Here is a 24,032-nt window from a genome sequence, read left to right as displayed (position 1 = left end):
ACAGGTGGCTGAATGCATGGCTGGCTTTCTAAAGCAGGAGGGAGATGGAAGCTACCAACTGTGCTGAACTCCAGTTCCAGGCGAGTTACTGGGAACCCAGGCTCATTTGGGGAGAAACTGGACTGTTTGGCAGTGGGCGAAACTCGAGGGCGGCTTTCTCTCAGAGGTAATTACAGTGATTACCGAGGGACACTGAGACCCATAGGGCAGGGCTGATGGGAAGCCAAGGCTGTCTGCTCCACCCTGAGACTCTACCCCATCCAAGCTGAGCACAGAGGCTTTTGCAATTTTGCCACTCTTGTCTCATAAGGCTGTCTCCAGCACAGACGTTCTCCCAGCATAGACACAGCTGATCCTCACAGCCAATTGGCCTGGAGGTCAATTCCTCCCAGTAATACCAACAACAATCAAGACTTAACTACTACAAGGCTGTACACACAACCCACAAAGGGATGCACCAAGAATGTCCACCTCAGGTAACTGGGGAGGCCGCCACTGGGCCATATAACACACCTAGCACACAAAGCTACCCTACAAACGCAGGGAAGCAGTGAAAATGCTGAGACAAAGTAACAGATCACAAACGAAAGAAATGGAGGAAAACAAATGACTTGATATAGAGTTCAAAATCATAGTTATAAGGTTTTTCAAGAATTTCCTAGAAAAGGCCGATAGATTTAGCGAGACCCTCAGGATATGAAAAAGGACCAACTAGACCAAAGGACCAATCCTACATAATAAAAGAGTAATATGCAAATTAACCATCACTCCACTACAGCCACAAGCCATGCCCACCAGTCAATCAGAGTGAGTATGAAAATTAACCCCAACCAAGATAGCTGCAACCACAGAGAGCAGTTGAGAGGCTTGGGTTTCCCTGGTAATAGAGGAAGCCAAGCTTTCCACACACCCTGACCATCCTAGGCCTCCACTCAAGGATACAAAGTTTCAATTATAGAAGAAAAATGGAGGCAACCATAGTGCTGGAGAGAACAGGCTAGAGTTTCCCCCTGATCGATGCCTAACTATTCCCCTGCCAGCCTGATTGCCCCTAACTGCCCTCCTTTGTCAGCCTGGTTGCCCCCAACTGCCCTCCCCTGCAGGCCTGGACACCCCTAACCTCCCCTGCAGGCCTGATCACCCCTAACTGCCCTCCCCTGCTAGTAAGTCACCCCTAACTTCCCTCCCTTGCCAACCTGGTTACCCCTAACTGCACTCCCCTGCCAGCCTAGCAACTCCCATCTGCTCTCCCCTGTACGTCTGGGCCCCCCAATAGCCCTCCCCTGCAAGCCTGGCCTTCCCCAACTACCCTCCCCTGCAGGCCTGATTGCCTCTAACTGTCCTCACCTGCAGATCTGGTCACTTCCAACTGCCTTCCCCTACAGGGCCGATTGCCCCTAACTGTCTCCCCTGCTGGCCTGATCACCAGTACTTGCCCTGCCCTGTAGGCCATCTTGTGGCAGCCATCTAGTGTCCACATAAGGGTGGCCATCTTATGTGTTAGAGTTGTGGTCAATTTGCATATTACCTCTTTATTATATAGGATGGATTAAGAAAATATAGCATTGTGCTTTTGTGTGTGTCTGACACATATAGTCATATTACATCTCTTTTATCTATTCATTCCTTGATTGGTACTTAGGTTGTCTTTTTTTATCAAATTTAATTGGGGTAACATTGGTTAATAAAATTACACAGGTTTCAAGTATACAATTCTATAATACATTATCTATTTTATTGTGTGTTCACCACCCCAAGCCAAGTCTCCTTCCATCACCATTTATCCTCCCGTACCCTCTTCTACCTTCCCCATTCCTGTGTAGGCTGTTTTCATATCATGGCTATTGTGAATAATGCTTCAGTAAACAATGGAATATATATCTTTCTCTTTCTTAAAGAATCTCATTGGGTTTTTCACTTTTATTACTTTCAAAGAACAAACTTTCAGCTTTATTATTCCTTTCTATTGGTCATTTATTTTCTACTTCATTTTCTGCTGTATATTATAATCTCTCTTTATATTTTCTTTAGTTGTATTTGCTGTTACTTTTTCACTTTTTGAAATGGATTCTTAATTTATTGATTTTCAGCCTTTTGTGATATATATATAATTATCTATGCATGGCTTTAGTGACAGTGTACAAGTTTTGATACATCAAATATTTTAATCAAATTCAATTCAAAAGATTTTTAAATTTCTAATATGATTTCTTTTGGTTATTTGAAATTATATCTTTTTCCAAATATTTGGGAATCATCATCTTTTTACTATCAATCTTGATCTTAATTGCTCTGTAATTTCAATCCTCTGTTATTTTAAATTTTATACATTTTTATTTGTTCTTGAAAAGAATATATACTCTGCAATTGTTGAGCGTAGTGCTCTACAGATGTCAGCTAGATCAAATTTGTCGACCATGTTGATCAAATCATCTATATACTTACTGATTATTTTTGCCTAGTTACTTAGAGAAGTGTGTTAAGATCTTTCACTGTGATTAAAGACTTGTCATTTTCCTAATACTTTATATATTTTGAGACCATGCTGTAGACTGAATATCAACTTAGGGTTATTCTGTTTTTCTTGTGAATATAACCTTTTCATCATTATAAAATGTCTCTAGTAATAATCTCTGCTTTAAAGTCCAGATCTCTGGTATTAATATAGCAACATCAACTATTTTTTTCATTATTGTTTTCATGGTACGTCTTTCTCATCATTTTATTTTCAACATTCTGAATCTTTTATTTAGCTGTGTCTTTTGTAAGCAGGTAATTGTTAGTTAACTTTTTTTCTTAATCTAGTAGGATACACTTTGTCTTTTCTTGGAGCATTTACCCCATTCACATTCAATGTAATTGCTAATATTTTACTACTTACTGACTATATGCTCAAATGCTCTGTTGTTTTTAAAAAATCCTTTCTTGACTTCTTTTGGGCTGATTATTTTTCTGTTGTTAATCATTCTTTTATGCCTATACAAGAGATTGCAAAATTCATATTTGACTTATGAAAATCATATAAAATTGGCATTTTTCTCTCTTCCCAGGAAATACTTATCTTTTCATTTTCTTAATAGTGCCCTTCACAGAGCATTTATTTTAATGAAGTCCATCTTATAATTTTTTTCTTTCACATTCATGCTTTTGATGTTGCATCTAAAAGGTCAACACCATCTCTTTGCCACATCTACTGCGAGGCAACCACATCTACTATCTCAGCAACCAGGCTGTCAACATTCCAGAAAATGTTGACATCACTCTGAAGGGATTCGCAGTTATGTAAAAGGACCCAGGGGAACCCTGCAGAGGGACTCCCATCACGTCATCAATGTAGAACTGTCTCCTTAGAGAGAAAAAGAAGAGACTCCTGGTTGACAAATGCTGGCAAATAGGAAGGAACTGGCCACCATTCACACTGTCAGCACTCATATACAGAACACGCTCAAGGGTGTTACACTGAGCTTCCCTTACAATCTGAGGTCTGTTTACACTTCAGTTCCCCATCATTGTCTTTCAGGAGAATGATTGTCTTGTTGAAATCAGAAATATCTTCGGCGAAAACTACCTTCACAAGGTTCAGATGAAGTCAGGCATTGCGTGTTCAGTATCTCAAACCCAGAAGTTGAGTTATTCTTGAAGGAAATGACTTGAACTTGTATTAAATTCAGCTCCTTTGATTCAGCAGCTACAACAGTTAAAAACAAGGATATCAGAAAATTTTTGAGGTAGTATTTATGCTTCTGAAAAAGGAGCAGTTCAGCAGGCTGATGAATAAGATCTAAGTTGTCCAGCTACAGAAGCAGCAAGGTGCTGGATAATTCCTCAGACTTATTTATGAGATTAAAGATGCAATAAAAGCCATTTTGGGGATTTTAGGGAGAAAAAGTCATCACCAAACCCAATGTTACCTAGATTTTCTCCTATGTTATCCATTAGGAGTTCATAGTTTTGCATTTTACATCTAGGTCTATGATCTATTTTCAGTTGATTTTTGTGAAATCTGTGTCTAGATTTGTTGTTGTTTTTTAATTTTGCACATGGATGTATAGTTGTTCAGCACCATTTGTTGAAGATTATCCTTTCTCCATTGAATTGTCAAAGATAAGATGAACGGTGGTGATTTATTTAATACCACTGAATTGTATATGGTTAAGATATTAATTGTTATATGTATATATGTTATGTGTATTTTTCCACAATAAATAATAAAAAATAAAACAAATTAACTAAAGATAAATTTCACTGTATTTATGTGGAAAGCTTTCTCTGCTGTTCCATTACTTTATTTATTCTTTTAACACCACCACATTGTCTTAATTATTGTTACTTTCATAATAAGTCCTTAGTTGGGTAGTATCAGCCCTCCAATTTTATTCTCCTTTAATATTGTGTTGGATATTCTAAGTCTTTTGCCTTCCTATATGACATTTCAAATAATTTTGTCCACATTCACAAAATAACTTATTGGTATTTTGATTTGGATTGTATTAATCTATAGATCAAGTTGAAGAATGGATATCATTGCTGGTGTATAGAAAACAATTCACTTTTGTATGTTAATATGTTGTCCTCCAGAATTATTATAATTGCTTATTAGTTACAGAAATGTCTTCATTGACTCGTTGCAATCTTTTTTTTTTTCAGAGAGAGAGAGAGAGAGGGAGAGAGAGAGAGAGAGAGAGAGAGAGAGAGAGAGAGAGAGAGAGAGAGAGAAATGAGAGTAAAACATTGATCAGCTACCTCCTGCATTCTCCACTCCAGCCCCTCCAAGGATTGAACCCAAAACCTCAGCATGTGCCCTGATTGGGAATCAAACCAGCAACCTTTTGGTGCATGGGACAATGCCCAACCAACTGAGCCACACAAGCCAGGATTCATTGGGATTTTTATAATAGACAATCATGTTATCTGGGAACAAAGACCGGTTAAAAATTGCTACATTTATATTCTTTTATTATTCTTACGTAAGCCAGGACTTCCAGTATGATGTCGAATAGGAACAGTGAGGGGATATCTGCCTTGCTCCTGATCTTAGAAGAAAAGTATTTAGTTTCTCACCAATAAGTATAATGTTTACTATAAGTTTGTTGTAAATGTTCTTTACCAAGTTTAAGAAGTATCCCTCTGTTCCTAGTTTGACGAAGATTTTTGTCATGAATTGGTGTTGGATTTTGTGAAATGCTCATTCTGTTGATACAGTCACATGATTTTTCTTCTTTAGCCTATGTATATAATGTAATAATGCCCTGGTATACCAGTCATGTTGTATAATTCTTTTTATTCATTTTTTTTACTTGATTTGCTAATATTTTGTTGAGGATTTTTACATCTGTGCTCATGAGATATACTGGTCTATAGTTTTCCTTTCTTGTTATGCATCTGTATAGTTCTGATATTTAGGCAATGCTAGCTTCATAGAATGTGTTAGGAAGTGTTTCCTGGAAGAGATGGTAGAGAATTAGTATTTCTTCCTTAAATATCTGGTAGAATTCACCAGTGATCACTTGGACCTGGTGCTTTCTGTTTTGAAAGGTTAATTATTGATTCAATTTTTAAAATAGATATTGATCTACTGGTATTCAGATTTTCTATTTCTTCTTGTTTTAGTTTTGTCACATTGTTTCTCTCTAAGAATTGATTTATTTTATATAGGTTATCAAATATGTGGGCATAGAGCTGTTCATAATATGTATTACTAGTGGCCCCATGCATGAAATCATGCGTGGGGAGAAGGGGTGGCATGCACCCTCTCTAATCTGGAACTCCTTGGGGAATGTCTGACTGCTGAGGATGTCCCTCTGGGATCAGGCCTAAACTGGCAGTTGGACATCCCTCTTGCAATCCGAGACTGCTGGCTCCTAACTGCTCACCTGCCAGCCTGCCCAAATGCCCCTAACCACTCTGCTTGCCAGCCTGCTCACCCCCAACTGCCCCCCCCCCTTGCTGGCATGATCACCCCAAATGCCCTCCCCTGCTGGCCTCATGGCCCCCAATTGCTCTCCCCGGTCAGCCTCATGGCCCCCAACTGCCCTCCCCTGCCTGCCTCATGGACCCAACTTTCCTCCCTGGCCAGCCTTGTGCCCTCCCTGGCCAGAGGCCATCCATGGCCAGGTGTGGAATGCTAGCCTTGTTGCTGGGGCGATGATGCAAGGCCCGCCCCCCCCCCCCCCCCCCCCACTCATCAGACATACCATGTCTGCTACCCAGAGGCCTCCTGTGGCTGCAGTGACAAAGCAAGCATTCCACCAGGCCACTCATGCTGCCCACTCTCACAGCCAACCCCTCAAGACTGGGGGACTCCAGGAGGGTTGAGAGGACTGGGCATGGCCATCTTTGTGATGGAGTGATGGTCAATTTGCATATCCCCTCTTTATTAGATAGGATTTTTAAAAATATTTTTTAATGATTTCAGAAAGGAGGGAGAGGGAGAGAGAAATAAAAACATCAATGATGGGAGAGAATCATTGATCAGTTGCCTCCTGAACACACCCCACTGGGGAGCAAGCCCACACCTGGGCATGTGCCCTGACCAGGAATTTAACTGTGACCTCCTAGTTTACTAGCATAGGTCAATGCTCAACCACTGAGCCATGCTAGCCAGGCCAATATTTATTACCTTTAATGCCTATAAAATCAGTAGTGATAGTCCTCCTTTCATTTCTGATATTAGTAATTTATTTCTTTTCTCTTTTTTCTTAATCAGCCTGCCAGAAGCTATTGATTTTATTGATCTTTTCAAAGAATCAGCTTTTAGCCAAAACCCATTGGCTCAGTGGATAGAGCATCAGCCTGAAGACTGAAGGGTCCCAAGTTCGATTCTGGTCAAGGGCATGTACCTTGGTTGTGGGCATATCCGGCTGATCGATGTTTCTCTCTCATCAATGTTTCTAACTATCCCTCTCCCTTCCTCTCTGTAAAAAATCAATAAAATATATATATTTTTTAAAAGAATCAGCTTTTATTTTTTTTTATTGATTTCTTGTTTTTAATTTTATTGATTTCTATTTTATTTCCCCCCCCCCCCCATTTCTTCTGTTACTTTTAATTTGTTTTCTTTTCCAAGTTTCTTAAAGTGGAAGCTTAGATTACTGATTTCAGATCCTTGTAGTTTTATAATATATGTATTCAATACTATAAATTGTCCTCTAAGCACTATTTCTGCTGTATCTCACAAATTTTGATAAGTTGTATTTTCACTTTATTTAGTTAAAAATATTTAAAATTTTAATATTGATACTTTTTATTTGACCCGTTTGTTAACTATTTTTTTTTGGTTGCCTTAGAGTTTGTAGTGAACCAATTTACAACTAATCTAAGTCCATTTAAATAACACTGTTACCCTAAATGAAATCTCTCATAAACTTAAGAGACAAAATCTTAGTAGAGAGAAAGGAACTTCCTCAAATACAGCCAACTTCCCCCCTCTCCCCCAACACACACACACACACACACACACACACACACACACACACACACACACACACCTATTTGAATCTGTAGATGGTAGAAAAATAAAGAATTAAGCTCAAATCTTCCAAAGGGTGTAACTGAGTTTCCCATAGACTTTCATGGTTGAGGAGATAGATGTCAGCCTCAAATCTTGAGAAACAGGGAAAAATTAGAAGTGAACAAATTGGATACAGATTACTAAAACTACAATTCAGACTTGACCCAGCCCAATCTCTGATTGGATTGATGTGATCAGGCCCTCACCCTAGCTGATTAGAAGAGGAAGCTATGCACTTATGATTTGTCTACTTTCATGGGAAAAAGATATATGTATTCATATATAAATGTATGCATTTCATGAATATATACTTTGAGATCCTGTTTTAAAACATCTTTATTCATATTTGAGGTGTGACTATATATGTGCATATTATGTATAATTTTTACTCAGAAGAAAATTATGTAAAATAAGAAAATTATGTTGTTTTTTAGGCTTTATGGACTGAACAATTTAGGGTAGCATCTATTTTCTCATCTAATTTAATATTATTAGGAGACAGGTAGAACTATCTTCTAATAGAAGACTAAATATTTTTTTCTCTATTTCCATTTGTTCCAGGGCACTAAAATTTAGAAGACCAATTATATACAATTCTTAAAAAATTTAAACATGGATTCTTTTTTATTTAATAAAAGCTAGTTAGGAAACATCATCTGATGTTAAACTCAGATTGACCAATTACAATTTTTTCTCTGAATTTACCTGAGGAGTTATTTAAACTTCAGTTTTATGAATAACAAATAATTTTACTTTTATACTTATATATTGCATAGAAAGGAAGCATAGTTTCATATTATTTTTCTAGTTATCATGTAAACTATTTTACTCTTAGATAACTATAAAAAATTAAAATATCTTCTAATTTAAAAATAATTGAGGTTTAGTCACTTGCCTTATTTTATAAAAATCAATATTCAGCAATTATTTTAACATGATAGAGTGAGAAGTAGTGAATTGGTATATACAGAATGTTAAAAAAGTAATGTTTTTTATAGGCAGAGCTTCTAGATGCAGCAGCTGGCATTCATGTACGGTTCAGATTTGGTGGTGTAAGTATGGATGAATTCTTAATTGTAGTTATATTAAAATATATTTTTATTGATTTCAGAGAGTAAGGAAGAGGGAGAGATAGAAATATCAATGATGAGAGAGAACCATTGATCAGCTGCCTCCTGCACGCCCTCCACTGGGGATCGAGCCCACAACCCAGGCATGTGCCCCTGACTGTAATCAAACCCAGGACCCCTCAGTCCACAGGCCAACGCTCCATCCACTGAGCCATACAGTACAGGGCCATACTTGTAGTTTTGAAGTTCATTTATATTTAATTTTAAAGATGTAATTTTTTAAATGTAAACCATTTTGTTATTAGATTGCAACAGTCCTTTGTATTTTTCCATCTACAGGCTAAATTTCCACCTGAAATATATTATAAAATTTTTACTGAAAGACATGTTGAAGATCTGTGTGCTAATAGTCCTAGAGATTACACAAAACTTTCAGCAAAATATGCATCTCATACTAGAAGTGATAATCTTCAGAAACAGGATCGTAGAGGCTGGTATCATCGTATAGAGAACAATGGTTGGAGGCTTGTTTCTGAAAGAGTAAGAAAAAATATTAATAATTTTGAATCTTTAATATTTGTAAACCAATTTATCTTTTTTTAAATTATTTTAAAATTATTTTTTAAGCAGTTATTCCTAGTAATTTAGTTGATAAAAATTGCTTAGTTAACTACTCTGGGGTTACTAATGATACTTCAAGATACAGGAATATATATATATCTATTTTCTTATACATTTATTTCTACTTTTAGTAAATTTGATTGAAGCCATCTTTAGAACACCCTAGTACTCGGCAGTTTACCATTTTGATATCAAAGTAAATGTGAAGATGTTGACTCTATTAATATGTGGACTAGAAGTGGGAGTTCTTGAGAACAATTATAGCATTTTATCTTACAGAGCTTATAATAGCAGAGTCTGGTGGAGAATCATTTGAATTTTCATGGTGTTGGGAAACAACATGTATTCATATTAACTGAACAGAGTGATTTTAAATATACATATATCCTAATGCTATATGTGATTCAGGAACTTTTCTAAAGACACCCATGTTTAATCTCTTTTGTGAAAATAATTTCTACCTACGGATATTTGTAAGGTTACATTTTATAGGTTAACATGATCTGGTTCTATAGCTCTAGATGTCTGTTTATGTTGCCTCAAATATCTTCATCAAATCTTCAGTCCTCAGATGATAGAATGTGGTATGTTGTATACTAAATATGAGAAGTGAAAATGATCAAGGTATGCATTTATTCAACAAACTTGATTGCATACCAACCATGTGTCAGGCATTGTACCAAATTCTAAGGATATAATCCTATATAATAATCCTACATAATAAAGAGGTAATATGCAAATTGACCATCACGCCAACACACAAGATGGCCACCCTCATGTGGACACAAGATGGCAGCCACAAGATGGCCAACAAAGGAGGGTAGTTGTGGTTATCAGGCCAGCAGGGGAGGGCAGTTAAGGGTGACTGGGCCGGCAGAGGAGGGAAGTTGTGGGCGACCAGGCCTGCAAGAGAAGGCAGTTGGGAACGACCAGGCCTTCAGGGAGGACAGTTGGGGGTGATCAGGCTGGCAGAAGAGGGCAGTTAGGGGCAATCTGGCCAGCAGGGGAGGGTGGTTGGGGGCAACCGGCTGGAAGGGGAGGAGAGTTAGGAGCAATCGGGCTGGCAAGCAAGCAAGCAGTTGGGAGTAGTTGGATTGTGAGAGGGATGTCTGACTGCCCGTTTAGGCCTGATTCCACCAGATCGGGTGCAGGCTGGGTTGAGGGATACATACTCCCGTGCAGGAATTTCATGCACTGGGCCTCTAGTAGTAAATAAGAATAATTGCTCTCCACAAGCAGTTTGCCTTTTAGTTTGGAGACATTTAGTAAATAGGATATTTCAATATAATGCAATAAAAAATGTGCTTTTATAGTGGCAAATGCAGAATGTTGTGGGGAATAGCAAACTCTCCTCCTTATTATTTAATGTATGTGTGGTGGATAAAGGGGAATGGATCAGAAGTAGGAAAATAGACTACCAGTTAGGATACAGTGTCATACAAGGGAAACCACATACTCTCAGGACATAAAGGTGAGACTTCTGTGTTCTTGGAGCCTGCCTGTACTCCCTTAGAATTAGGGTCTTCAAAAGCAACCAGCACTAAGAATAGGTCAGGTCTGTTCTTGTGAGAAACTAAAACACTTAGAATATGTCTGTTCATTCAACAAATACTTATTAAGTACCTCAGTACACTAGTACCTGGTCAGTCTTTCTGTGGCATGTGTCTCTAAAGGCTCCCTGTGCTATTCATCAATCACTAAATTAGAAATACCTTTCAGGGGTTTATCTTACCCTCTATTTCTATCTTGGCATATTCATATTGAGCACACAGAAGTTATTGTCTACAGTCAGATAACCTCACAATCAGTATTTCAACATTTTGTATATTCTTGTTTTATTTCTCAATAGTTTTTGGTGTCTACTGAATATGTAATTACAGAAGACATAAAGGAAACCAAATTTCATTTCTCTAAACTGAAAAGAAGACAAGATATAGAAAAAAGGAGAAAATTTAAAAAAATAGAATGGATGAGGCAAATGTAAGTTGATGAAAGACTTACTAAAAAGTACATAGTATCAATATTTTAAGATTTTAATTTTTTGCTATTATTACTGAAATAATTATGTTGTGTATTTATTTTGCAATATGGTAGAAAGCTTTATTTCCATGGAATTACACCACTGAATTTCCAAAGTCCCATTTTCTTACAGAGGAAGAATAGCTGAGATTTTTTTCTTTTTTTAAAAAAAATGTTTTTTATTGATTTTTTTAGAGAGAAGGGAGAGGAAGAGAGAGGTAGAAACATCGATAGATTACCCCCTGCACACTCCCCTTGGGAATCAAGGCTGCAATCTGGGCTTGTGCCCCTGCTGGAATCAAACTGGTGACCTCTGGGTGCATGGGACAATGTTCCACCAATTGAGCAACACCAGCTGGGTTGGGGTTTCAATAGAGCAAGAAGCAAAACCAGTGTCTTGTCTAGAGTTTCCTTTCCATGTTGGGCCAGGTCAAATCCAGCATCAAGCTAGCTGCAGTCCATTAATGGGGGCTAAGGGGAGTATCATTTTTAAAAGAAAATTTAAGGTTACAGTTATATTTTTAAAAATACATAGAAAGCAAACATTAATAAATGCCTATTATGTGCCAGACATGGTTGAGCTTCAGCAAGTAAATAGGAAAAGATATCCTGTCTTGGACCTTAAAGAAATCACATTCTATTGGAATATCAGATATGAAAATAAGCATTTACTTTTATATATCAATTAGAGGCCCAATGCCCAAAATTTGTGCATATGAAATTCATCCCTCAGCCTGGCCTTCACCCTCTCGCAGTCCAGGAGCCCCCGGGGAGCAGGCCTAAGCCATCGGTCAGACATCCTTAGTGCTGCCACAGACATCCTCACTGCATTCACCAGCTGTGAGCCCGGCTTAGGCCTTCTAGTGGAGTGGTGTTCCCCCAGTGGGAGTGCACTGGCTACCAGGGGGCAGCTATTGCATTGAATATCTGCCCCCTGGTGATCAGTGCAGCATATTAGTCTTTTATTATGTAGGATTAGATGCCTGGTGCACAAAATTTATACACTCAGGGGTGGTCCCTCAGCCTGACCTGTGCCCTCTAGCAGTCCAGAAGCCCTGTGATCACCTAGCAGAGGGAGGCCCCACCCGCCCACCACAGCACCATCAATCTGTGGGGGCCGACCCAACTGATCGCATCACACCTGCGTTGGCTGGCCTGGCGCCAGTGCACGTCATAGTGTGATCTTCCAGATGGTCGTCCAGATGGTCATTCTGCTGTTTGACCGTTTGATCGATTTGCATATTATGCTTTCATTATTATAGATAACTTTCATTAGGGTCCCTAGACCCACTCATCTCTTCTTTCTGCCCTAAAAGACTGACTGTGTGGATTTTAATAAAGTCATTCTGGACCTATGTAACACATGTTAAAAGCAAGTGTCATAAAATTAAATGTCTCCAAGATTACTTGACCGCATAACAAACCAAAGCCCCAGAATATTGAAAGGAATACAAAAACCTCCAGTACCAGAAATCACATAAAATTCACAATGTCTACCACATAGTAATCAATTATCAGGCATACAAAGAGACAGGAAAATAGATTCCAAGTGAAGAGATTAATCAATAGCACCAGACCCACCAAAATTATACTTTAAAAATGAATATAAAAGAAAAACCTTTCAGACAAACAAAAGCTAAATTCTCTCATCACACAGACCAGAACAAAAAAATATTAAGTTCAAGCAGAAGAAAATTATTCTAGGTAGAAATATGGATCTTTACAAAAATGAAGAATACCAAAAATGGTAACCATGTAAATAAATACAAAGCACTTTTTTTCCCTTACAAATCAAATCTTCTTCAAAGGTTACTAACTATTAGACTGTACACTTAAAAATAGATAAGGTGATAAATCTTGTAAAATTTTGAAATATTTTTATTGATTTCAGAGAGGAGGGGAAAAGGAGATCGAAACATCAATAACGAGAGAGAATCATTGATTGGCTGCCTCCTGCATACCCCACACTAGGGATTGAGCCCTCAACCTAGGCATGTGCTCTGACCGAGAATTGAACCTTGACCTCTTGGTTCATAGGTCAATGCTCAACCACTGAGCCACGTTGGCCGTGCTTGCTAAATATTTTTACCACAAATTTAAAAAAGATAATAAAATTTTTATTGCGAAGAAATAAGTTAATATTAATATTGTCAATGAAGTTCTACTTAAATTCTTGATTCCACAATTGTACTCCTTTTCTCTTATACTGAAAATCTTCATTTCAAAAAATTATAATTGCTTATTTTTTCTGACAATACAAGTAAATAATTAGAAAAGTGAGACTGTAATATAAACATGACACAATTGCTAAGTAAAGTTCAAAAAATGTAAAGGTAATTTGCTATTTAAAACAGAAATAATGACAATGTACTATGGTATTTATTAATTTATAACAGAGCAGAAGTAAAATGAATGATAATATCACAAAGGGTGGGAGAGATGAAATGGAAAAATATCGTTACAAGTTCCTTATACTACATATGAAGTGCTATAACATTGCTTAAAGGTAGACTATGATAATTAAATATGTATACTACAAACACTAAAACAACCATAAAATCAACAATAATAACAAAGATGGAAGACTAATAAGCTAATAATGGAGATAAAATAGAATCATTTTTAAAAAATCAGTTAATCCAAGAGAAGGCTGAAAAAAGAGGAAAGAAAATGAAGAACATACAGAACAAATAGAAAACCAATAGCATGATATAGGCTAAAACTAACCATATCGTCATATTCTATATAATAAAAGGCTAATATAACATGCAAATTAACCAAACAGCAGAATGACCAGTCGCTATGATGTGCACTGACCACCAGGAGGGCAGACGCTCAATTCAGGAGCTGCCCCTTGGTGGTAAGTGTGCTCCCCCTGAGAGAGCACCACTCATACAGAAGCTGGGCTCATGGCTGGCAAGCGCAGCAGCGGTGGTGGGAGCTCTCTTGCCTTCACAGCAGCGCTAAGAATGTCTGACTGCTGCCTTAAGCCTGTTCCCCCCAGGGGGGAGGCCTAAGCTGGCAGTTGGACACCCCCCCAGGGGTCCTATAATGTGAGAGGGCATAGGCTGGGTTGAGGGACCTCACCCCCAAGTGTAAGAATTTCGTGCACTGGGCCTCCAGTTAAATATAAATGGTCTGTATATTGAATACAAGAATTAACTTTAAGTATTAATTAGAAATAGATTCAAAGTAAAAGCATGAAAAAGGGTCATGCTAACACTAATCAAAAGAAAGCTGGAGTGACTATATTAATATTTGACAAAGTAGATTTCAAAGCAAAGTACATTTCCAGAGATAAAAGGTGTCATATATATAAAGCTTAAGCCACTGTTACGACTGAATGACCAGAACAACTGGAATTATTGGTTGACCAGTCACTATGACATGCACTGACAACAAGGGGGCAGATGCCCAATGCAGGAGCTGCCCCTGGGGGTAAGTGTGCTCCCACAGTCAACCTCCCACAGCCAGCCAGCAGCCGTTCCTTCCACGCCTAGTCCAGCAACCGACGCCTCCTCTCCCAACCCCGCTGGGGTCTTTGGCCCTGGGCTGAAATGGAGAAGCAGGAGTGGGTGGCAGTGGGCACAGCCCATTTCCCAGGGCGGCCGAGGTCCAGCTCCTTCCTCAGGGCCAGCAGCCAACCTCCAGTATTCTGTCCTTCCCCCAGCCGGCAGGCCCCTATTCACCTGTCCCTGATCAACCCTGACCGCTGACCAGGCCTAGAGACCTCGCCCGTGCACAAATTCATGCACCGGGCCTCTAATTTAAAGTAATAAAGGGATGCTCTGGCCAGTGTGGCTCCATTGGTTGGGGCATCATCCCTTATACTGAAAAGTTCCCAGTCAAGGCCCATACCTGGGTTGTTGGTTTGGTCCTAGTTGGGGATGTGTGGGAGGCACATCTCTCTCCCTTCCTCTCTAAAAAGTCAATTAAGAATAATCATAATTAGCCTATACCGGTTTGGCTCAGTGGATAGAGCGTTCGGTTTGTGGACTGAAAGGTCCCAGGTTTGATTCTGGTCAAGGGCATGTAAATTGGTTGTGGGCACATCCTCAGTAGTGGGTGTGCAAGAGGCAGCTGGTCGATGATTCTCTCTCATCAATGTTTCTAACTCTCTATCCCTCTCTCTTCCTTTCTGTAAAAAATCAAATATATATATATATATATATATATATATATATATATATATATATCTGAATAATCATAATTAAAAGGAAAAAGGAGTATCACCCTGGTTTCAAATCTAATCTTAAGTATCTGTATATATGAGAAGTTAGAACTTGGAGAGACTCATAAAAAATGCATTAACCCCCAGCTTTGCAGAAGTTTCTGATTTCTAAATGCATTTTTATCGTGGCATGAGTATCAGTTAATAAATATGGGCCAATTGGTACCATCATTTATTTATTCTTTCATTTAGTAAATGTCTACTAAGCACCTATTATATTCAGGGGAGTGAGCATAGAATTGGAAGAATGCAAGTTCCATGAGGGAATTTCACCTTTGTACAGATTGGTAGACACTCAATAACTATCTATTAAATGAATAAGCAAATTAAGAACTCTAAAAAAATGATGAAATCATACTTTCTTAAATTTTTACTCTTGCTAATCAATTTAAATCAAGAGGCATGTTTCTGCTTTTATAAAATGCGTTTAGCTTTCATAGATCATTATCCATTTAAAGTCTGACAAAGAAATAACTTAATGAGGTCAGGGGTATATTTTCTCACTGTCATATTTATTGCCATCCAGGATTGTGTAAATCTTCTTTTATTGAATATTTACTATGTTCCAGTGGTTGTTGTAAATATTTTATAGGGATTTACACTTCCAACGTAGATCTTAAAATAAAAACAATAAAAATGTTATATTCTAGTACTACCGTGTTTCCCCGAAAATAAGACATCCTCCGAAAATAAGACCTAGTGCATGGAAAAATAAGACATCCCCTGAAAATAAGATCTAGTGCATCTTTGGGAGCAAAAATTAATATAAGACACTGTCTTATTTTTGGGGAAACAGGGTATTAATAAGGACAACTTACTTTTGTCTATTCACTCAGTTCATGTTTGTGGGATGCATTAATTTATGTGCTCGGACTAATATAAGAGAACAGTACTTCATTTTTAAAAAATATTGTTAAGATTATTACAATGTTCTCCCCCCCCCCCATTAACCGTCTCCACCCAGTTCCCGTCCCACCCCAAGCCTTTGCAATCCTATTGTCTGTGTCCATATGTACTGCATATATGCATACAAGATCTTTGTTTAATCTATTTCTGCCCCCTTACCCCCCTTCCCTCTGAGAATCATCAGTATGTTCCATTTCCATTTTCAGGCCTCTGATTCTATTTTATTCACCAGTTTATTCTAATCATTAGATTTCTTACTCATTTAATTTGACATTTAGATTCAGTTCTTGATAGGTATGTATTTGTTGCCATTTTGTTGTTCATATTTGTGATCTTTTTCTTCTTCTTCCTCTTCTTAAAGAATATCCTTCAACATTTCATATAATACTGATTTGGTGGTGATAAACTTTAGCTTTTTCTTGTCTGTGAAGCTCTTTATCTGACCTTCAATTCTAAATGATAGCTTTACTGGGTAGAGTAATCTGGGTTGTAGGTCCTTGGAATTCATCACTTGAATATTTCTTGCGACTCCATTCTGGCCTGCATAGTTTCTGTTGAGAAATAAGCTGATAGTTATATGGGCAGTCCCTTGTAGGTAACTAACTGCTTTTCTCTGGCTTCTTTTAAGATTCTCTCTTTGTCTTTAGGCTTTGGCATTTTAATTATAATGTGACTTGGTGTGGTCCTCTTTGGGTTCCTCTTGTTTGGGACTCTGTGCTTGCTGGACTTATAAGTCTATTTCTTTTAACAGGTAGGGTAAATTTTCTGTTATTATTTCTTCAAATAGGTATTCAATATCCTGCTCTCTCCCTTCTTCTGGCACCCTCATAATGTGAATGTTGGTGTGCTTGAAGTTGTCCCAGAGGCTCCTTACACTATCTTCATATTTTTTATTATTTTTTCTTTTTGCTCGTCTGGGTTGGGTGTGCTTTTTCTTTCTCGCATTTCAAATCGTTGATTTGATCTCAAAGACCACCATTCTACTGTTGAATCTCTGTATTATTCTTTATTTCAGTCAGTGTATGCTTGATTTCTGACTGGTTCTTTTCCTTTTTTTTTTTTTTTTTTTTTTTTTTGGAGGTTTCTAGAAGATTCTTGAGTAGTTTTATAACTGTGGTTTTGAACTCTATATCCAGTAGTTTGTTTTCTTGCATTTCTTCCATTTGTGACATGTTTCTTTGTCTTCACATTTTGGCTACTTCCCTGTGTTTTTTCATTTTTTGGGGGTAGAGCTGCTATGTCTCCTTGAGTTGATAGACTGGCCTTGTGTAATAGGTGCTCTATAGGGACTGGTGACTCAGCTTCCCCAGTCACCTGAGCTGGGAGCTTTAGGTGCATCCTTTTGTGGGCTGTATGTACAGTCTTTTTTTTTTTTTTTTTTTTTAATATATTTTATTGATTTTTTACAGAGAGGAATAGAGAGGGATAGAGAGAAATATCGATGAGAGAGAATCATCGATCAGCTGCCTCTTGCACACCTCTTACTGGGGATGTGCCCGCAACCCAGATACATGCCCTTGACCGGAATCGAACCCGGGACCTTTCAGTCCACAGGCCAATGCTCTATCCACTGAACCAAACCGGTTTGGGCTGTATGTACAGTCTTATTGTCGTTGAGACTTGACTGCTATTGGTGTCACTGGGAGGAATTGACCTCCAGGCCAATTGGCTATGAAAACCAGCTGCGACTACAGTGTGAGAGTGGCTGTGCAGGAGACACCCCTACGGAGCAGGACTTGCTTCAGTGGGGCTTTGGTGCTCCCTGAGTCTGCCCTTGAATGTGTCACTTATGGATATGTAGAGTTATAATTTGATATTGTCTGATGCTGACCACTGAGTGCACTGGCTCTTGGGTTTCCAGGGAGGTGCAAAGTCAGCCACTGCCTGGGGCCACCCAGCAGGAGCTTCAGAGATATCTTCAGATTCCTCCTCTTTGTATTGGGTTTGGAAGTGCCTGATGAGGCCCAGCTATGAAGCAATGCAGGCTGGTGTTGGTGTCAGGTCTTAACCTTCTATTGAGAGGTTTGAGGCTCCTGACCCAGTTGCAGCTTGCTTGAGAGATTTTAGCCTAAGCAAGAACAAGCCATTCATATGCAAAAGCCACTGCACACAGGTTGGGTGGAGTTGTAAATTGGATGAGGTGGGGTCTCAGGGAATCACCAGTTGCAGGGCTGACTGGCAAACAAAAATGTTTACCAGTCAGCCCTGCAACTGGGAAGGTCCCAGCATAGGAACAATGATTCCTGTGAGCACCTCCATCTGAAAGAAAGGCACCCCTGAGTTCCTTCCCAATGCCAGAAAATCTAGTTCCTCATCTTATGTGTCTATATTCACCAGAGCCCCTCCCTGGTGCTGGAGCTCAGAGGAAGCAAAACCTTATAAGTTCAGTTGGTGGTACTGACCTTTTAGGAGGAACACTGGGTCTCCAGGAGCCTCTGTGTCACTGAGTCCCAATCCCCACTGATTTTTACAGCATGTAATTCTTACTGCCTGTAGGGACTTCTTCTTTCAGCTCTGGGACCCTGGGCTGGGATCTTATGTGGAGCTGGGACCCCTTGCTCCTTCAGGCAGCCTCCACAAAGACGATCTTCCTCCATATTAAAAAAGTGGCACATGTGGGTGACAGACCAGCCTGTTCTGTGCCTCTGCACATCCTACCAGTCTCAGTGTGTTTTCTTCTTCACTTTTCTAGTTGCAGGACTTCTGTTTAGTCAGTTTTCCAGTGGTTCTGGATGATGATGGTTCTGTATTTTAGTTATAATTTTGATGTGGTTGTGGGAGGTGGTAAGTACAGGCATTTACCTATGCTGCCATCTTCTGTTTTTGTTTTTTCAAGAGATCAGTACTTTAGAAGTACTTAAAATCATATTCAAATACTGCTCTGATATATATTATATATATATATTATACATAATCTTGAGCAATTTTTAAATTTCTCTAAGTCTCAATTTCCTCATGGGTAAAAATAGCTGTTACAAATAGCTGTCTTTTTAAAGAGAATGAAACAACATGATGTATTAGAAGTACCTAACACAAAAAAAGATGTCAATAACTCTCTTCCCTTTATTTACTCCTTTCTTTCTCTTTCCTTCCCTCTTCCTATTAACATTAGCAACATGACCTCCTAAAAGTTACTTAACTATTCCAGGATTTCCTTATCTATAAAACAAGTTGCCCAATTATTTAGGCTCCAAGGCCCTTGGATTCTATAATGCTATGATTCAGTGATGTAATAACTTAGTGTGGTTTTTTTTATATCATAAAAATCCAACTTATTGAGAGGTAATTTTGAAATGAAGCTTCTCTGGTTAGTGTAGTTGCTTATGCTGCTTTGTTTTTTCCAAATGATTTCATCACATAGAACTTGGTTTAGAGGTATTTGAGTTAACTCAAGTAGGATAAAAAGATGGCTTATATTTAAATAATATTATTGATACAACAATATATACTAAATGTGTCTACTAGTAATCGCCTATTCCAAAGGATTTTTGTCTCTTCCATTCCTCTATTAGGTACAATTCAGGACAGCTGGAGGCTAAGTCAACAAATATAGAAACTCTAAGCTTAATTCACAGAGCATCCAAGGGGCTAATACGATCTATTGAAAATGATGGAATAGATTCTGTGATGGAATGGGAAGTGGATGAAGTGCTGAATTGGACAAATACGCTGAACTTTGATGAGTAAATACATGTTGCTATTTTTGGGGAACAAGGGCAGGCATCATATCTTTATTTATAATATTTTCCACTCCCAAATTGAATCTAGGGGATCACAAACACAATCTCCTCCCCCCAAAATGAGTATGTATTTCTTGTCTAGAAAGAAAGAAAAAGAAATAAGGGAAAAAGATATAAAAGGGATGATCTAAAAATAGACAAAAGAAAATTAGACAGGTGTTCTTTATTGTCAGACTTTATTATTAGGCCTTAGTCTAAATCCACTTTATTTCTTACTTTGGTTTTTAGAAACAAGGCTAAGAACATGCAATTAATAATATGAAGAATTTCCTTAATGTATAGTCCCTGATCTTCCCATGTGAATTAAAAAGTTATTCTTTTTCAGTGTCATACTATGGCCCTTGGAAAACTAAATTTTTAGGAATTTTTTTGGTGTGTCATGGAAATTTAAAAATATTTAATATAACTATCAAGGAACTTCAAGTTAAAACTTACTTCAGACCCACTAAGATGGCTATAATAAAAAAGATAGATAATAACACATTGTCAAGGAGGTGGAGGAATTAGAACCTTTATATACTGCCAGTGGAAAGGTATAATGGTGCAGCCATATTGGAAAATAATCTGGCAGTTTCTCATAATTAGACTGGAACTTGTCATATAATTGAGCAATTGCAGTCCTCAGTATATATGCACCAGAGAAATAAAAACACATGTCCACGTAAAACTTTTATATAAGTGTTTATAGCAGCATTATTTATGATATAACAAAAAAGTAGAAACAATGCAAATATTCATCAACTGATGAATGGGTAAATAAAATGTGATATATCCATACAATGGAATATTATTCTACAATAAAAAGAAATGCTGATACATGCCACAATATTGATGAGCCTGATAAGTGAAAGAAGCCAATCATAAAAGACCATGTATTATATGATTCCATCTATAGGAAATGTGCAGAATGAGCAAATCCATAGAGACAGAAAGTAGATTAGTGGTTGCCTAGGGCTGGGAGACTTATGGGGATTGGAAGGTGATAGCTATGAGGTACATTTTCTTTTTGCAAAAATGAAAATGTTCTGAAATTGACTGAGCACACTAAAAGCCACTGGGTTATACACTTTAAATGGCTGAGTGTTATGACATGTGAATTATATCTCAAAAAGATTTAAATATATTGAATATTTACTTAGCTACAATAATGAATGTAAATATTGCATGGATGAAGGGCAGAAAAATTAAAATGAAGATGCAGTGTATAAACATAAGAAAAAGGAAAAGAGGTAAGAAAATGGGATAGAAAAACTCAACATGTCATATAACAAACAGGAAGAAGAAAATTGAAGAATCAGAGAAGAGAATAATGAAAAAAGGAAAGATGACAGAAGAAGTAAAAAAAAGATTAAAAAAATAGGAAAACAATAATAAGAAAGAAGATAAGAAGGATATATTAGAAAATAAAAAGGGAAAGATAAGAAGAAATGAAGAACTAATTATTCATAGTAGATAGATGCTCTAAGATATCTTGTAATAATAGTAAAAAGATATTGTTATGATTCAATATTTTGTCCAAACCAATATTTCTCTACAGACAGTACATCTGTGATTTTTGGGACACTGAATTTACAACAATAATGATGCAAGAAATGACATCAAAAGAAAGGAACTGTAATGCTGTACTTTTAAAAATATTTTTTTTATTGATTTCAGAGAGGAAGGGAGAGGAGAGAGAGAGAGAAACATTAATGATGAAAGAGAATTCCAATTGGCTGCTTCCTACATTGCCCGCACTGTGGATCTAGCTAGCAACCTGGGCATTTGCCCTGACCGGGAATCATACGATGACCTCCTGGCTCACAGGTCAATGCTCAATCACCAAGCCATGCAGGCTGGACTTTTATAAACTTTTTTGAAAATCAAAGTATATACATTTAATATTATTTTGTATTAGTTTCAGGTGTACAGCATAGTGATTAGACAATCACATCCTTTATGTAATGCTATGCTTGTACTTTTTCCCCCCCTAAGGGTAAAAGTTGCTGGGTAGAGGATGGGGTTGGGGGTTAGGAGGAAGAGTTGTAGGTGAGGTTCATTTTTAATGAGCTTCTGAGGGCAAGACAGAGAATTTTCTCAGGTAAGCTTTTGAAATTCTAATTAGCCTTTCCCTTATATTGTTGGCTAATTCAAGTAAAGGCCGGAAAGCTTTAGTGAAAGATTACCCCAAAATCTACACCTAATATTCTATATCCCATCACTATTGGAATAAATGAGAATAATGCAGTTGAGTGTGAAGGGAAGAAATAAACAGGCATCTCAGCCACCTGCCATACCAGTCTGGTGAGAGATTACATTTCTAATGGTCTCTTTGTGGAAGAAAGGACAGAAACATTAAGCCAGTAAGACTTGGAGTGGTTTTTGTATCATATACTGTATGTCAAATGAGATTAATACAACTAGCTTTGACATGGTAAGACTAACAGAAAAATTTTTTCTTTTTAATGCAGATACTTCATGCTCCAAATTATTTATAATTTCTAGCAGTTTATTCTCTCACTTAGGCACAATCATAATTTGGAATCAACTTTGAATTCTTAGAAAGCAAGTTTTTCTACTGAGCCCTGAACAACAAATATTTCAAATAGAATCCAGTGTGATAATTTGGGATTATTTCAGTAGCCTTACTAATCCCACGCTGCTGACTATGATGCAAACACCAAACTGTGCAGAGGTCTTCCCCCCGCCGACTGCAGACATTAGGTATAAGCCAGCACCTTCTTCCCAGTGCATTATGGTCTCCACAGTCTACTTTCCTGTTAGATCTTTGTAGTCATCTAGATGTTCCTAACTCACCTTGTTTGATGAGATTTCAGAGCCTGACATTTTTCTTCAGGAGAATTGGTAGCCACTAATTCCTTGGAGAGTATCCTTCAAAATCTGTGGACAGTTTTCAGTAGTCAGACAATTAGAATGACAAAAATGTGTTAAATGCTGATATTGAGTGATACAAACCAGGTTCTTCCCCAGAGACTTTTGTGCTAGCCCCTTGTCAGGACCGATGGCCATCTGCATCTTCAGATACGCATTGCAACAATATCAACTGACCACAATATTATTGTAATTTGGAAGAATGCGTAGAACCAACTTCACTCTTGTACTCACTGGGCACTGATGAGTATTGTTGCAAATTCTGCAGAATCTAGAGCTGAGTTGCTGCAGGCACTTAGAATGTAAAGCAGCACATCACCGTCACTGAGCCACCCACAATGCCGCATGGTGGCTAATATTCTTGTTGGATTTTCAGGGGCATATTCTCTATCTACCAAATGGTCCACTTCCAGGATCTTCATAATTTTCAAATAGCATATGAATTTTGAACTAACCTGCTAAATTATTAATCAGCAGTTGGGGTATCTTAAATAATTTCCTGACAATCTATTAACAGTGTTGGCGAGGGATCTTTGCCTATGTGTGTGAGAGATAGTTTTTATATCTGAACTTCAATTTCTAGGACAAGTAATTATGTGGCTTCTCTGGCTAGGGACTTCCCAGGCCACTAAAATGTTAACTTTGCATGCCTGAGAAATTCATTATAGATTCGATATGTAGAATAGTAATTATTCTACAATTACTATCTTAAAAATGTATTAGTGAGAAAAACAAATTAGCACTATGATATGAGCAGTATGGTAATGCTATCACCAGTCTGTTGCTTCTATTTGTAAAACTTAGATTTTTTTATCACTGTTTTTATCAGTTACACATGTTCCTTATGAGAAGTTCTTTTTAAATAATTGTCTTAATATCAGGTAAATGTGGGCTAGTGTTCAGCCTTAGTTAAATAGGGCATATGTTTGTAACCAAGATTGCCAGGTGTCCTTGAAGGTAGAATGAAAAAATTTCAGTATATAAATCCAAGGAAGCAGGGTGATAGACACCCAGCTCTTCATAGTGATCCCAAACGCCTGCTGAAAGTCTGCCTAAATGTAAGG

At 37.8% G+C, this 24,032-nt stretch overlaps 1 protein-coding gene and 1 pseudogene across 2 annotated transcripts in view; both read left to right on the top strand.

Annotated features, from left to right (window-relative positions):
- Positions 1-24,032, top strand: part of LOC311628192 (protein MFI) — a 54,888-nt gene that overhangs the window by 19,772 nt on the left and 11,084 nt on the right. Inside the window, exons 4-6 of the mRNA XM_084895165.1 lie at positions 8,509-8,562; positions 8,920-9,120; positions 11,051-11,181. Coding sequence (XP_084751291.1) covers positions 8,509-8,562; positions 8,920-9,120; positions 11,051-11,181 — 386 coding nt within the window. The remainder of the gene's footprint in view (positions 1-8,508; positions 8,563-8,919; positions 9,121-11,050; positions 11,182-24,032) is intronic.
- LOC311627504 (large ribosomal subunit protein uL6-like) lies at positions 1,838-3,778 on the top strand (annotated as a pseudogene). The gene is made up of 2 exons: positions 1,838-1,861; positions 3,167-3,778. The product of its transcript is annotated as a large ribosomal subunit protein uL6-like (transcript).

This window comes from Pipistrellus hanaki (genome assembly GCF_964339955.1).
Source record: "Pipistrellus hanaki genome assembly, chromosome: 9".
Lineage (NCBI taxonomy): Eukaryota > Metazoa > Chordata > Mammalia > Chiroptera > Vespertilionidae > Pipistrellus > Pipistrellus hanaki.
The sequence above is the reverse complement of the archived record's forward strand: the minus strand, read 5'-3'. Positions and strand labels throughout refer to the sequence as shown.